The sequence below is a fragment of the Trachypithecus francoisi genome, unplaced genomic scaffold (genome assembly GCF_009764315.1).
Source record: "Trachypithecus francoisi isolate TF-2019V2 unplaced genomic scaffold, Tfra_2.0 Lachesis_group3, whole genome shotgun sequence".
Lineage (NCBI taxonomy): Eukaryota > Metazoa > Chordata > Mammalia > Primates > Cercopithecidae > Trachypithecus > Trachypithecus francoisi.
The window spans coordinates 121,810,368-121,822,714 of NW_022681468.1; the positions used below are offsets into that span (position 1 = coordinate 121,810,368).

Here is a 12,347-nt window from a genome sequence, read left to right on the forward strand (position 1 = left end):
CTCCTGACCTCGTGATCCGCCCGTCTTGGCCTCCCAAAGTGCTGGGGTTACAGGCTTGAGCCACCGCGCCCAGCCCAAAAATTTTTTAAAAATTAGCTCATCAATGAGATAGATGACTTCTATTCAGACAAAAAAAGTGGCTCCCAAGAGATCTCAGAAATTTTTAAACTAAGGATATGTAATGTAAGATTATGTAATCATATTTTCCTACAACACAAAAATAATTAAACACTGCATTTGAGAAAATAAGCATATGCTGTAAGGAATATATGGTACAGAAATCACAACTAAGGTTTTATATAAACCCAAATTATTCAGAATGTAATAATGATGATGATAGGGCACAGTGGCTCACACCTATAATCCCAGCACTTTGGGGGGCCGAGGCAGGTGGATCACGGGGTCAGGAGTTCGAGATCAGCCTGGCCAACATGATGAAACCCCGTCTCCACTAAAAATATAAAAATTAGCCAGGCACGGTGGCAGGTGCCTGTAATCCCAGCTACTCAGGAGGCTGAGGCAGAATTGCTCTAACCCAGGAGACAGAGGTTGCAGTGAACCAAGGTGGCACCACTGCACTCCAGCCTGGGTGACAGAGCAAGACTCCATCTCGGAGAAAAAAAAAAAAACAATGATAAAAAGATCCTGCTACAAATGTGCAAAGAGGAAGGTGGGGGAAGAGACAGTGTAAAACAATAAATGAGCAACAGCTTGGGCATTAAAAGAAACTGAACTTAAATTCCATATTCACATTCATACTAACTCTAAGACCTTGGGCTTATCTCTTAACCACAGCTTCCTCATCTAAAAATAAGAATGATAATATATGTCTTTCAGAGTGATTATTAAAACTAAAAAAATTAAATACCCCAAGCATTTTGTATACAGCAGTAACTCAGAAATGGAAATAATCATTATTATTATCACTATGATCACACACACTAACATTTTCAAAAAGCACAGTTTGTAAGATCATACCCAAAAGTACATATCTTTTGCATGTGGTTAAGTTGAATACATAATGAAAGTATACTGATGTCAGTTCTCTGCAATGCACATATGTGAGAAAATTAGAACCCATCTGTGTGTGTGTGTGTCTTCTAAATATAAGCATGTCACATTCTCAGGAGAGTTAGCCAATCTATCAATACTAGTGCTAGACCTTTTCAGCAGACAATCCTACTCTGCCTTTCAAGGTACTGATGAGCCCAGCTCTAAATTCTCAGTACACAAAGACTCTCACATAAGTTAATGGGAAGTCAATGGGAAATTGACTTTTCCTATTTTGTGCTGGTTCGAATGCAATGCTCTGTTAATCAACCTATCCTTCTTGTTCTCTATCCTCCTACCCTAAATTAAAACTATTGGCGGAAACCCATGCAGATAGTTCACAGTTTTCATTACAATGAAACAATATCGTGGCTGAAGTTGAAGTCTATCAAAAACCTACAACCTAACTGTTGACTAAGATTAGGGTCTCAATGAAAAGCAAGAGCCCTGATTCCATCATTTCCACATGATTCCAAATGATTCCATCATTTGCATTTGTATAGAACTTTTAACTTTTCAAAGGGCTTTCACATCTATGCTCCCATTTGATCATTACAATGGCCCTGTGTAGTATAAAGGACAAGTATTATTATCCACAATTGACAGATGAGGCAACTACAGCACTGAAAGGTTAAGTGATTTGCCTAGGGCCAAGAAACCACAGAAGAGCTAAAGTCTCCTGGCTTCCAGTACAATGCTCTTTCTACCAGACCACTGGAAAAGGTTTTGTAAACAGATTACAGACTCAGATATAATAAAACAACACTTGAGAGGAAGGCTCAAATCAAGACTCAGGTAACCTATGTCTCCTCATGATAGCTGAATTTTTCAAGCTTAGTATTGAAGCTTTAGAAATATGCCCTTTTCTCTTGTTTACTTCAGTATCAGACAACTGTTAACACAGATTTTCAGTAAAATTTTAAACACAAAAGAAAAGTCATTTCGGCCGGGCACAGTGGCTCAAGCCTGTAATCCCAGCACTTTGGGAGGCCGAGACGGGCGGATCACGAGGTCAGGAGATCGAGACCATCCTGGCTAACACGGTGAAACCCCGTCTCTACTAAAAATACAAAAACTAGCCAGGCGAGGTGGCAGGCGCCTGTAGTCCCAGCTACTCGGGAGGCTGAGGCAGGAGAATGGCATAAACCCGGGGGGTGGAGCTTGCAGTGAGCTGAGATCTGGCCACTGCACTCCAGCCTGAGCGACAGAGCGAGACTCCGTCTCAAAAAAAAAAAAGAAAAGTCATTTCAGAATATATTCAGATCACTTTGATTCAGTAAGTAACCCTGTAGTTCATTTTCAGTGGGAGTACTATGGGTAGCGCATAAATAACCAAGAGTACATCTTTAAATCGTGTATCCATATTAAGCCTGCAGCTACACTGTAACTATAGTCTGGAAGGGTGAGAGAGATCTCCAGTTGAAAGTAGATTTTGAAAAATTTTTTAGAGCCCAGGGGTTCATTTTTAATGAGCCGTTACTTTAAGTACTGCATAAAAAATACAGGAAATTGATAGTCCATTTAGTCTGCACGATACCTAATGCAAAAGTCATTAAGATGCATTATTCTTAATGTTTATGATATGATCAGTAAGTGTCTTTTGAAAATAATGCCCTTAACTTTCACATACGGAAATCCTTGAAACCTTTACCTATTATACAGAAAAATGTATGACAACTGTGATTTATTTACGTCTTCACTATACCCAAGAAACAGCATCCTCAATCACATTAACATTTTAAAAAATAGTCCTCATTTGTAGTACACTTACATAAGACAGCATTGCCTTCATTTCCTCATCACTTCTCACTGTAATTCGATCACCATCTTCATCTTCATCTGTTTAAAAGCAACATAATGCAAATGATAAGGTGTGCATTTGTTTAATGCACAAAGGGAACATAATACAAACAGTTTATTACAACGTGATATGCTAACCCTCAACACCACATTTTGGGGGGATGTTGACATTATTAGTTTGTTGTTTTGTTTTCCATTTGGAGTACGATCAGAATCTCAATATAAAACTTTCTTTTAGGGATAGCAGAAAATTAACATATTGCTCATGTCATTCACAACATATATCTAGGTTAAAGTAAATATAACTGGAGTATGACAAAACAGGTTTGGTTAGGGGAACTAAAAACCAAAGAGAGGCCAGTCTTGTTCTACTATCCGTACTTTTTAAATCTCCCAAACGGCACCATACTCCGATTTCTCCATTCTTCCTCTCTCCCAGGCAATCTATCATGTCACAGCAGCATGATAAAAATGGCTAACACTTATTGAACACTACTATATATGAGGCACTGTGATCTATGCTTCATATGCAATACCTCCTTGAAAACCTCATAACAAACCTACGACATGAACATCATTATTATTATTCTCTTTCCACAGAAAAACCTAGGCCTAGTGCAAGGTTAACTTGTCAAGCAGCTCTAATACAGGTCTCTCTGTCCCATTCTATTTAGCAGCTCTTTTTCTGAACAGTTTCACTTGTTTTTCATACTCTCCAGCCATAGTAAGCTTCAAATGCTATTCATGCTATTTTGAAATAATTTAAGTCTTAAGGCTGGAGGATAAGACTTCACAAACTATATAACCAGAATGTGTACATTTGAATAAGTATCATCAGAGGTCACATCTAGAAATAATGTACTTATTTCATGATACTTCTCTTATTCAAAGTAGTTTTTGAAATATCTTTTCAAAACTGCTTTAAAAACCTGAAGATAGACTATGTGAGAATATTAAATCTCATTTTTAACCCAAAATGGAATTGTTGGCCTGATCTGCCAAGCATGTCTAAGAACCTGCCAAGAATGTCTAAGAATGACTTATGGCTATTTCTAAATATATAGTTAACTATTCATCCTTCTATAAAGATTTGTGAACAGTGAGGACAGCCTATGTAGTAGACTGTAAATGCACAGTTGAAAGAAATGCCAAAAACATCCTAAGCAATGTACACAGCCTCCCAAGGGGACAACTTGGAAGGGGCAGGCTCTCAGTAGGATGCCTCAGTTCTGGTGTGCTTGTTAACACTCAATTATTATTATTTTTGTTCACTCTTGGGCATATAATTGCTGATTTGATCACACAGACAGACTGTTCTGATCCCAAGCCTGAAGAACCTCAGACAAATCTCTCATCATGAAGAGAATAAGCTTGCACAACATGCTCAGGGGACACTTACTGAAAGTACAGAGGGAGTTAAGTTCAACACAGGGATCTTCCCCTACCACAGGTCAGTGGGTCTTCTCTCCTGTCTGGCTGTAGTTCCAAGGATATCCCCCTGCTTGGTGACAAGGTTATGGGGACCCTAGGAGGAAGCTTGTGTTCTTTCACAATTAACCTATTTTCAAGCAAAATACTTTCTCTCTTTATCTCTTCAGTGGCCAACAGCAATCTGATAGCATGATAGAAACCAGCACTTGGACCAGTCCTGTTCAGTGACTCACAGCTCTCATTCAGGTTTTCTTTCCAAACATTTGTTTCTGGATCCTGGTTCACTGCTGCAGAGTTCCCCAACTCAATGTGAGTTGGCATCATCAAGATCACAGTGTCTAAATCTAGGAGAGTCATTACCAGTATTCTGCTATTAAGAGTTGCCTCTTTTCAGAGTAAAAGGCATACACTGGTCACTTTCAGTAATGAAGAAGGCACAGTCCTGAGAGATGTTACACATATAAAGAACTTTATAAGAATCTAGCACCTTTTCTTTCATTTGTTCACTTTAGATACAGAATCTCTAGGGCCAAATTGGGGGAGAAATGCCATTCTAGCTGTAGAAAGAGAAGAAAGGAGTCTCTCTATATATAGGTTCTAGAAACTAATATTTTCAAGGTTAAGGTGAAAGTTTTCTTAAAAATGCAGGAGACAGGAAAAAACAGAGTACAAATGATATCACCACACATGAAAGCACTTTACATTTTTGCTTTAAAACCAGGTCAAATTCTCTTTAAATGTACACTAAACTGATTTGTTCTTTACGAAGTCCTGAACTTGGCATAAAAACAATTTCCAGCCTGAATACAGTAGTTTTTTTAAATAAATCTCATTTCTGCAACTAAGCTAGCTATAGAGATGGTGGTTAAAAAGAGACTGCTTATACCGAATTTCAATATGCACAAGACCTGAATAAGGTATTGCTCACATAGGATGGGCAGGTGCTTATATTTTGGTAAAACGAGTGAAAACCCTTCTTATAATTTATTTTAAAAAGGAGGGGGCACCGATTACAGAAAGATCATTTAAATTACAAGAACAAAAGGAGAGTTCTTCAACTTCTCAAAGCTAGAGCCTGAACCTTTAAGGCTACTTAAGCCAAAATATTCTGGAATTCTACATTTCTAAGAAATCTCTTGAGGGATTATTTCAGAAGAAAGAGATCTGTGAAAGAAGTCAGCTACCAGAATAATTTACTGTAGAGAAGTTGCATAAAAAGTAGCTATGAGGCCAGGTGCGGTGGCTCACGCCTGTAATCCCAGCACTTTGGGAGGCTGAGGCGGGCAGATCACGAGATCAGGAAATTGAGACCATCCTGTGAATGGTGAAACTCTGTCTCTACTAAAAATACAAAAAATACACGCCACCACTGGGCATGGTGGCGGGCACCTATAGTCCCCGCTACTCGGGAGGCTGAGGCAGGAAAATGGCGTGAATCCAAGAAGTGGAGCTTGCAGTGAGCCGAGATCGCGCCACTGCACTCCAGCCTGGGCAACAGAGCGAGACTCCCTCTCAAAAAAAAAAAAAAAAAAAAAGAGCTAAGAAACATTACAAGAGCATTTGTTTAAGTGGACAGAAAACTGAAGCCAAAAGGCTAGAATAGCTTTTGACATCAACCCAGTGATAAAATGTTGGAACTATCCACTTAGGGGTTCTGACTCCAAAAGCAGATCTCAGATAAGTTGAAAAAGGCATTCTAAGAAAGGCTGGAGATAAAATCAGGCTTATATGACGTACTGATTAATCATTGTTATGGGTTAATAGGATACCTAGTTTTATGTAGGTATTGGTTTTCTTTACAAACTGCTCTTTGGGAGACTGTCTGATTTGCTCTTTAGTATCTATGCTTAGTTGTTTTATTAAAGACTCCTTGTTTTTGTCCAAGAGGAAATTGAGTTGGAAAATAACCACACCCATGAGAAGACTGGTGGCTCCAGTCAAAAGGCAAAAGCTAAGCTATCTCCGACCCCTTGATGGCAGCCCAAGAGCAAACCATTCACCTTAACCTGTAAAGCAAAAACGCACTTCCTTCTAAAGACGGTGAATTGACAACTACAAAAAGTTAGTGAAGGGAAAGAAAGCAGAAACACATACTAAGCAAATTACTATGACAGTAGCCTAAAATACTTTTCTGAACAAAAACTTGGATATATACAGCCCATCTAGCCAAGACTCAGGCTAGCTGTCTATCAAACTGGATAAGCTATAAAAATTACACTAGCTGGAACCATAAATCATAAAAACTTACTAAACTGGCACGAAGTTTCAGAGGTATAAATATGTTAGAGAACAACACTAGAAAGTAGTGGTACTAAGTAGTAAGAAGTAAAAAAATAATTTGAGCTTTTTCTATCTTATACATGGAGGTTCTTTGCCATCTGACCAAAAACGCATTACCGGATATGACCAAGAAAAGGGGGTGGGGGTGGGGGAGCAGACAGATCTGATACACTGGTTCACAATGAGAATTCCAGGATTCTCTAGTTGCCTGGAGCATAGTAATATGATTTTCCAGCACATTAGGGAAGCAAAAGTAGAACTAGAAAGCCTATGTACTGGCTAGATTTTGTTAATGTCACTTAAAATGGAGGAAAAAATCCTAGCAAGATGCCAAATAGAGTGCAGCAGATGGTAAACAAATATTATGAAGCAATCTTCACAAAATCTGCAGTGTGTCACAAATATACAAAATGGCAGAGTTTGGGAAAAGAGAATCATAACAGGCCATATGTTGTTAGCAATTTTATTTGAAGCAACATGCAATCCAAAAGAAAAACCAAGAAGAGAAACATAAAGGCCCAACAGAGAGGAGGCAGCCTCAGGTAAGGGGCGGTCAGAATGGCCTACTGAGTAAACAGCAGACAAACAGCAGACTCAGGGAGCTCTCAGACAAACAGCACCCACTGCGGTGACAGGGGCTCAAGAAAGCTTTCAAGAGAAACAATCTAGCTTCTACAAAGAGCTACAGAAAGTTAAGGCAATATATTATATGTCATTTGTCACACTCCTTCTGTGCCAGGTGGCAATTGGAACTACTGCAAAGGCAGTTTTCCCAGGTAAGAGAAAAGAAATGAAAACATAATTGTAGAAGTTAGAAAGACATCAACAGGAAACTAACAGAAAAGATGTCAAGTTTAAAGCCCTTCTCAGGCATGGAGTTAATGACTTGGGCAGGACTAGAGGCCGTACTTTCCATGGCCACATCTTCATATCCATGAGTTTTAATTTATCTTCCTGCTTCCCTCTTCCTGATTCCTTCCTTACTTCTTTGCTTTCTTCCTCCTTCCAGCAAATAAAAGTACCCACTAGGTGGCAGGCACTGTTCTGGGCACTGGGACAGTAACAGTGAAAAAGGAAAAAACAAACAAAATCCTGCTCTCATGGAACTTACACTCTAGTAGAAAGAGACTGAAGGAGGTGAGGGAGTGGGCCATGCTGATATCTGGGGAAAGACTGTTCCAGGCAGAGGGAGCAGCTAATACAAAGGCCCTGGGTCAGAGGAATGCCTAGCATGTTTGACAGACAAAAAGAAAGCCAGAATGGCTACAACAGAATGAGAGGTGGGGGGAGAAATTCACGGGTTCAGAGAAACAGTGGTGGGACAGGTTGAGGCCACATGTGAAAATGCAGAGCCTTGCAGGGCATTTTAAGGACTTGGTCTTTTACTTTGGAATGAGACGGAAATCACTGGAGGGTTGTAAGCGTGGTGGTGTCACCTGACTTCTAAAAGAATCACTCTGGCTGCCATGTGGAAAAGAGGCTGTATAGAGGCAAAAGTAGAACGGGGAGACCAGTTAGGAGGCCACTGTTCTAATCCTGGTGAGAAATGATGGTGGCCTCAACCAAGCTGAGGTTTTGAGAAGTCATCACATGCTGGATAAATTTGAAGATAGAGCCAACAGGACTTGCTGATGAATGGGATATAGAAAGTTTATCCTTATTACTTCACTATTCAACCATCCATGCATTCCAGAAACACATACAGAGTGTCTCTTATGTGCCAGGTACTATGGTAGAGATTCAAAAATAAGCTGCACTGTCTACTGACCTTAAGGAACAACTAGTCTGGTGCTTGAGTAAAGGACTCAGACTTCTTAATTTTCATACAAATCAGCAAGACTATTAACAATAAATGACTACTCTCATAAGACTAAAAGGGATTTGGACTTTTTGCATCAGTAATATTTAAAGCCAAAATTTCAACAAATTAAAGCTCTCTTATTTGCCTCAAACTCTAGGATGCATAATTAACTCTTAAATGTTAAATAATTTTCAGGCTCAGTGTAGTTTTATTGTGACAATTTTTCACTAACTTACCTAGTTTTACTTAAAAACGACCCTTTATCTTTTTACACATACAATAGTTTAAGGAAATGAAACTTCATTTCTTCCAAATATTTTATGATTCAGACTCTTCTCTGAAGCAAAAAGAGGCTCCCACCCAACTATTCTTAACAAGATTGTCATGGCTATGTGAACGTAAGAGTATCTCCTACAGGTGTCACTCCAGTTATCAGCTATAGTTGTTTCCTACACTCTAAGAATTTACAACTTCCAGAATTGCAATTTTGCCTTAAATGGTCATACTATGCCAAATTTAAAATGAGATGTGACGTGTTGGTTTAAAGATTTCCACTCTAAGTACAAAATAATCTTACAGCAGTTCATAAAACAGCTAAAAATGACTCTGTGCAATGAGAAGAGACTATAAAATAGTCAAGGTTGAAGGAAGGCACAAATTCAATAAATATTTATCCTATAACCATGTTTTCTGAACCAAACTCAGATGCACGGTTTGACAAATGTGAAGACACTTGTGAGAGCTACAGATCAGAATACGTGAGTGTCATGGAAAAGTGAAACCACATGGTTTTTATAGGTTTAAGACAGCATTTGTCTACATGGACTTAAAACGCATGTTTCAAGTCACCAGTGAGATTTTACTGTCCAGGAACACCAATCCAACAGTCATTTTACAGCAGTTATTTCTCTAGAGAAAATGCTGGCAGAGGAACGCAAGTAACAGATATGCACAGGAAATGCACTAGTGGGCACGGTTGATTTTTATCACCTCATGTGTTGGTGTACTCATTAATCTGCTAATGAAACTGTGAAAATCAGCAGGGGTCTCTGGGCCTATATGAATGTCAAGCTCTTACAGCATATGTAGAACCCAGAAATGCAAACACACACGATTTTTTATGGTTATGGAATTTAGCTTCATCTCAAAAACGTTCTCACATCTGGGAAAAGAAAAACTATTCAACAACTGGTGTGGAATCAGTTATCTGCTTGAAAAATAAAGTTGGATGCCCACCTGATTTATTTCACCAAAATAAACTGAAGATGGTGCAAGAATTAAGAAAAATAAGGGCTGGGAGCAGTGCCTCACACCTGTAATGCCAGCACTTTGGGAGGCTGACGCGGGTGGATCACCTGAGGTCAGGAGTTCGAGACCAGCCTGACCAACATGGTGAAACTCCGTCTCTACTAAAAAATACAAAAATTAGCCAGGCATGGTGGTGGGCACCTGTAATCTCAGCTACTAGGGAAGCTGAGGCAGGAGAATCGCTTGAATCCGGGAGGCGGAGGTTGCAGTGAGCTGAGATCTTGCCATTGCACTCCAGCCTGGGCAACAGAGCAAGACTCCATCTCAAAAAAGAAAAGAAAAGAAAAAGAAAGAAATTCTGAACTTTGTATTAAAAATACATGCATTTTATAAAAACCCACAATATGACACATACAAACATACAAATTTATATACATAACTGTGTGTGTATCTAACCTCATTAAAGTAGAAGGAAAAAAGAATATGAATGAATGCTTCTTCAATATCCTGGACTGTAGAAGACCTTCCTAAGCAGGACATAAACCCAGAAGTTACAAAGGAAAATAAGTAAGTTTGACCATGTAAAAACTTTAAACTTCTCTATGGAAAAAAGAAGAGAGAATAAAAAGACCAGAACAAACTGAAAAGAGCAAAAACATTTGTAACACACAAGACAAAGGGCCAGCCTTAATATTGGAAAACCCTTAAATCAATTAGAAAAAGATAAATAACCAAATAGAAAAACAGGCAAAGGTGACAAATAGTTTATAGAAATTAAATACAAATAGCTGGCCAGGGGCGGTGGCTCACACCTGTAATCCCAGCATTTTGGGGGGCTGAGATGGGCAGATCACCTGAGGTCAGGAGTTCGAGACCAGTCTGGTCAACATGGTGAAACCCCCGTATCTACTAAAGCTACAAAACAATTAGCCAGGTGTGGTAGTGCATGCCTGTAGTACCAGCTACTTGGGAGGCTGAGGCAGGAGAATCACTTGAACCCCTGAGGCGGAGGTTGCAGTGAGCTGAGATCAGGCCACTGCACTCCAGCCTAGGCAACAGAGTGAGACTCTGTCTCAAAAAAAAAAAAAAAAGAAAGTAAATACAAAAAATACAAATAGCCAAATACAAATGAGAAGATATTCAAGCTCATTTACAATTTAAAAAATATAAAATAAAACAGTAATATAGTAATCTTTTTCACCTATCAAACTGACATTGACTAAAAGGTTTGCTAATGTCCAGAGGTGATGGGATTGGACAGGGAAATGGGCCTTCTCATACACTGTTGATGAGAGTGTAGATTGGTTCTGCCTTTTGGTGAGCAAACGCAGTAACAGATATTGAAATTTAAATATGGGTACTCTCTGCCTCAGCAGTTCCAACTCTAAGAATTTATCTTACAAATTTATTTCCACAATGATATGGTTTGAACATTTGTCCCCTCCAAATCTCATATTGAAAAGTGATCCCCAGTGTTGCAGGTGGGGCCTGGCAGGAGGTGTTTTGGTCTTGGGGGTGGATACCCCATGAATGACTCAGTGCCCCTTCCATGGCAGTGAGTTCTCACGCTGTCGGTTCATGTGAGAAACTGGTTGGTTGAAGGAGCCTGGCACCTCCTCTGCTCTCTCTTGCCACGTGACACGCCTGCTGCCCATTCCCCTTCCACCATAAGTAAAAGCTTCCTCAGCAGAAGGCAAGCAGATGCTAGTGCCATGCTTGTACAGCCTGTAGAACTGTGAGCTCTAGATGTAAGGGAGAATAATGACCTAAAAGAGGTCCTTTTAATAAGAAAACAAGGTTTAGGACTATCAGCCAAAAGGTGAGTTCAGCAGACAGATGTCCCTCTCCTCATCCAGCCCTAACTCCCCTTGGAAACACCATGCCCAGAAAAAGAAATCAGAAAGAATATAGTCCCTTGGGTTTGACCCCCTTGGGTCAGTCAAATGTGGGAATTTGAATTTGGAGGCCTGAATTGTCCACCACCAACCAATTATATCCCATGCTCAGGCTATAACACAAATAATCCAAAAAAGCAAATTACTCATTTAGATTTAGACATGTGCATTTTATAATTTTCATTTGAATGTGGACTCACATAACATTCCACTCATTCAACAAGTGTGTTCCTCTTAGGTAGCAAGCTCATTACTAAGAAGAGAGAAAGAGTGGAATAAAACATGGTACATAACACCAAGTGACTCAAAATGGAGTGAGGGAAGGTAACATGCACATACCGACCAGAAGGCAGGCTGAAGGGGTTCCCTGCTCTAGTAAAGGTGCAGAGAGATTAATGCCATCTGGAATCACCAGAGGTTTCACCGAAGAGACGCCATTTCTCAGAACTGGAGAATCTGTAACATTATCTGACCTTTCCCCTCTTTTCCACTCACTCAACTCTTTTTCTCTACATTTATACAAAACAGGTACATTTGACAGCTACCCTCTCTCTTGTTGCTTAATTCATATCACTAACTATAACACCATTTCTTTTGTATAAGATATCAATTAGTGTTAGGTATATTTTCAGTATTAAATGTATTACTATAAGGCCTGGTGCAGTGGCTCACACCTGTAATCCCAACACTTTGAGAGGCTGAGGAGGGTGGATTGCTTGAGCCCAAGAGTTCCAGACCAGGTTGGGCAACATGGTCAAAGCCTGTCTCTACAAAATATACAAAAGTTAGCCAGTGTGGTGGCATGCACCTATAGTCCCAGTTACTCAGGAGGCTGAGGTGGG

General features: G+C 39.6%; 1 protein-coding gene across 20 annotated transcripts in view; it reads right to left on the reverse strand.

Annotated features, from left to right (window-relative positions):
- The window catches only part of MAP2K5 (mitogen-activated protein kinase kinase 5), a 268,342-nt gene that overhangs the window by 243,799 nt on the left and 12,196 nt on the right, over positions 1–12,347 (reverse strand). For 19 of the 20 annotated variants that reach the window (XM_033189635.1, XM_033189627.1, XM_033189632.1 and 16 more), the window contains one exon: positions 2,822–2,889. The exons of the other annotated variant lie outside the window; for it this stretch is intronic. In XM_033189635.1, coding sequence (XP_033045526.1) covers positions 2,822–2,889 — 68 coding nt within the window. The remainder of the gene's footprint in view (positions 1–2,821; positions 2,890–12,347) is intronic. 20 annotated transcript variants of the gene reach the window in all.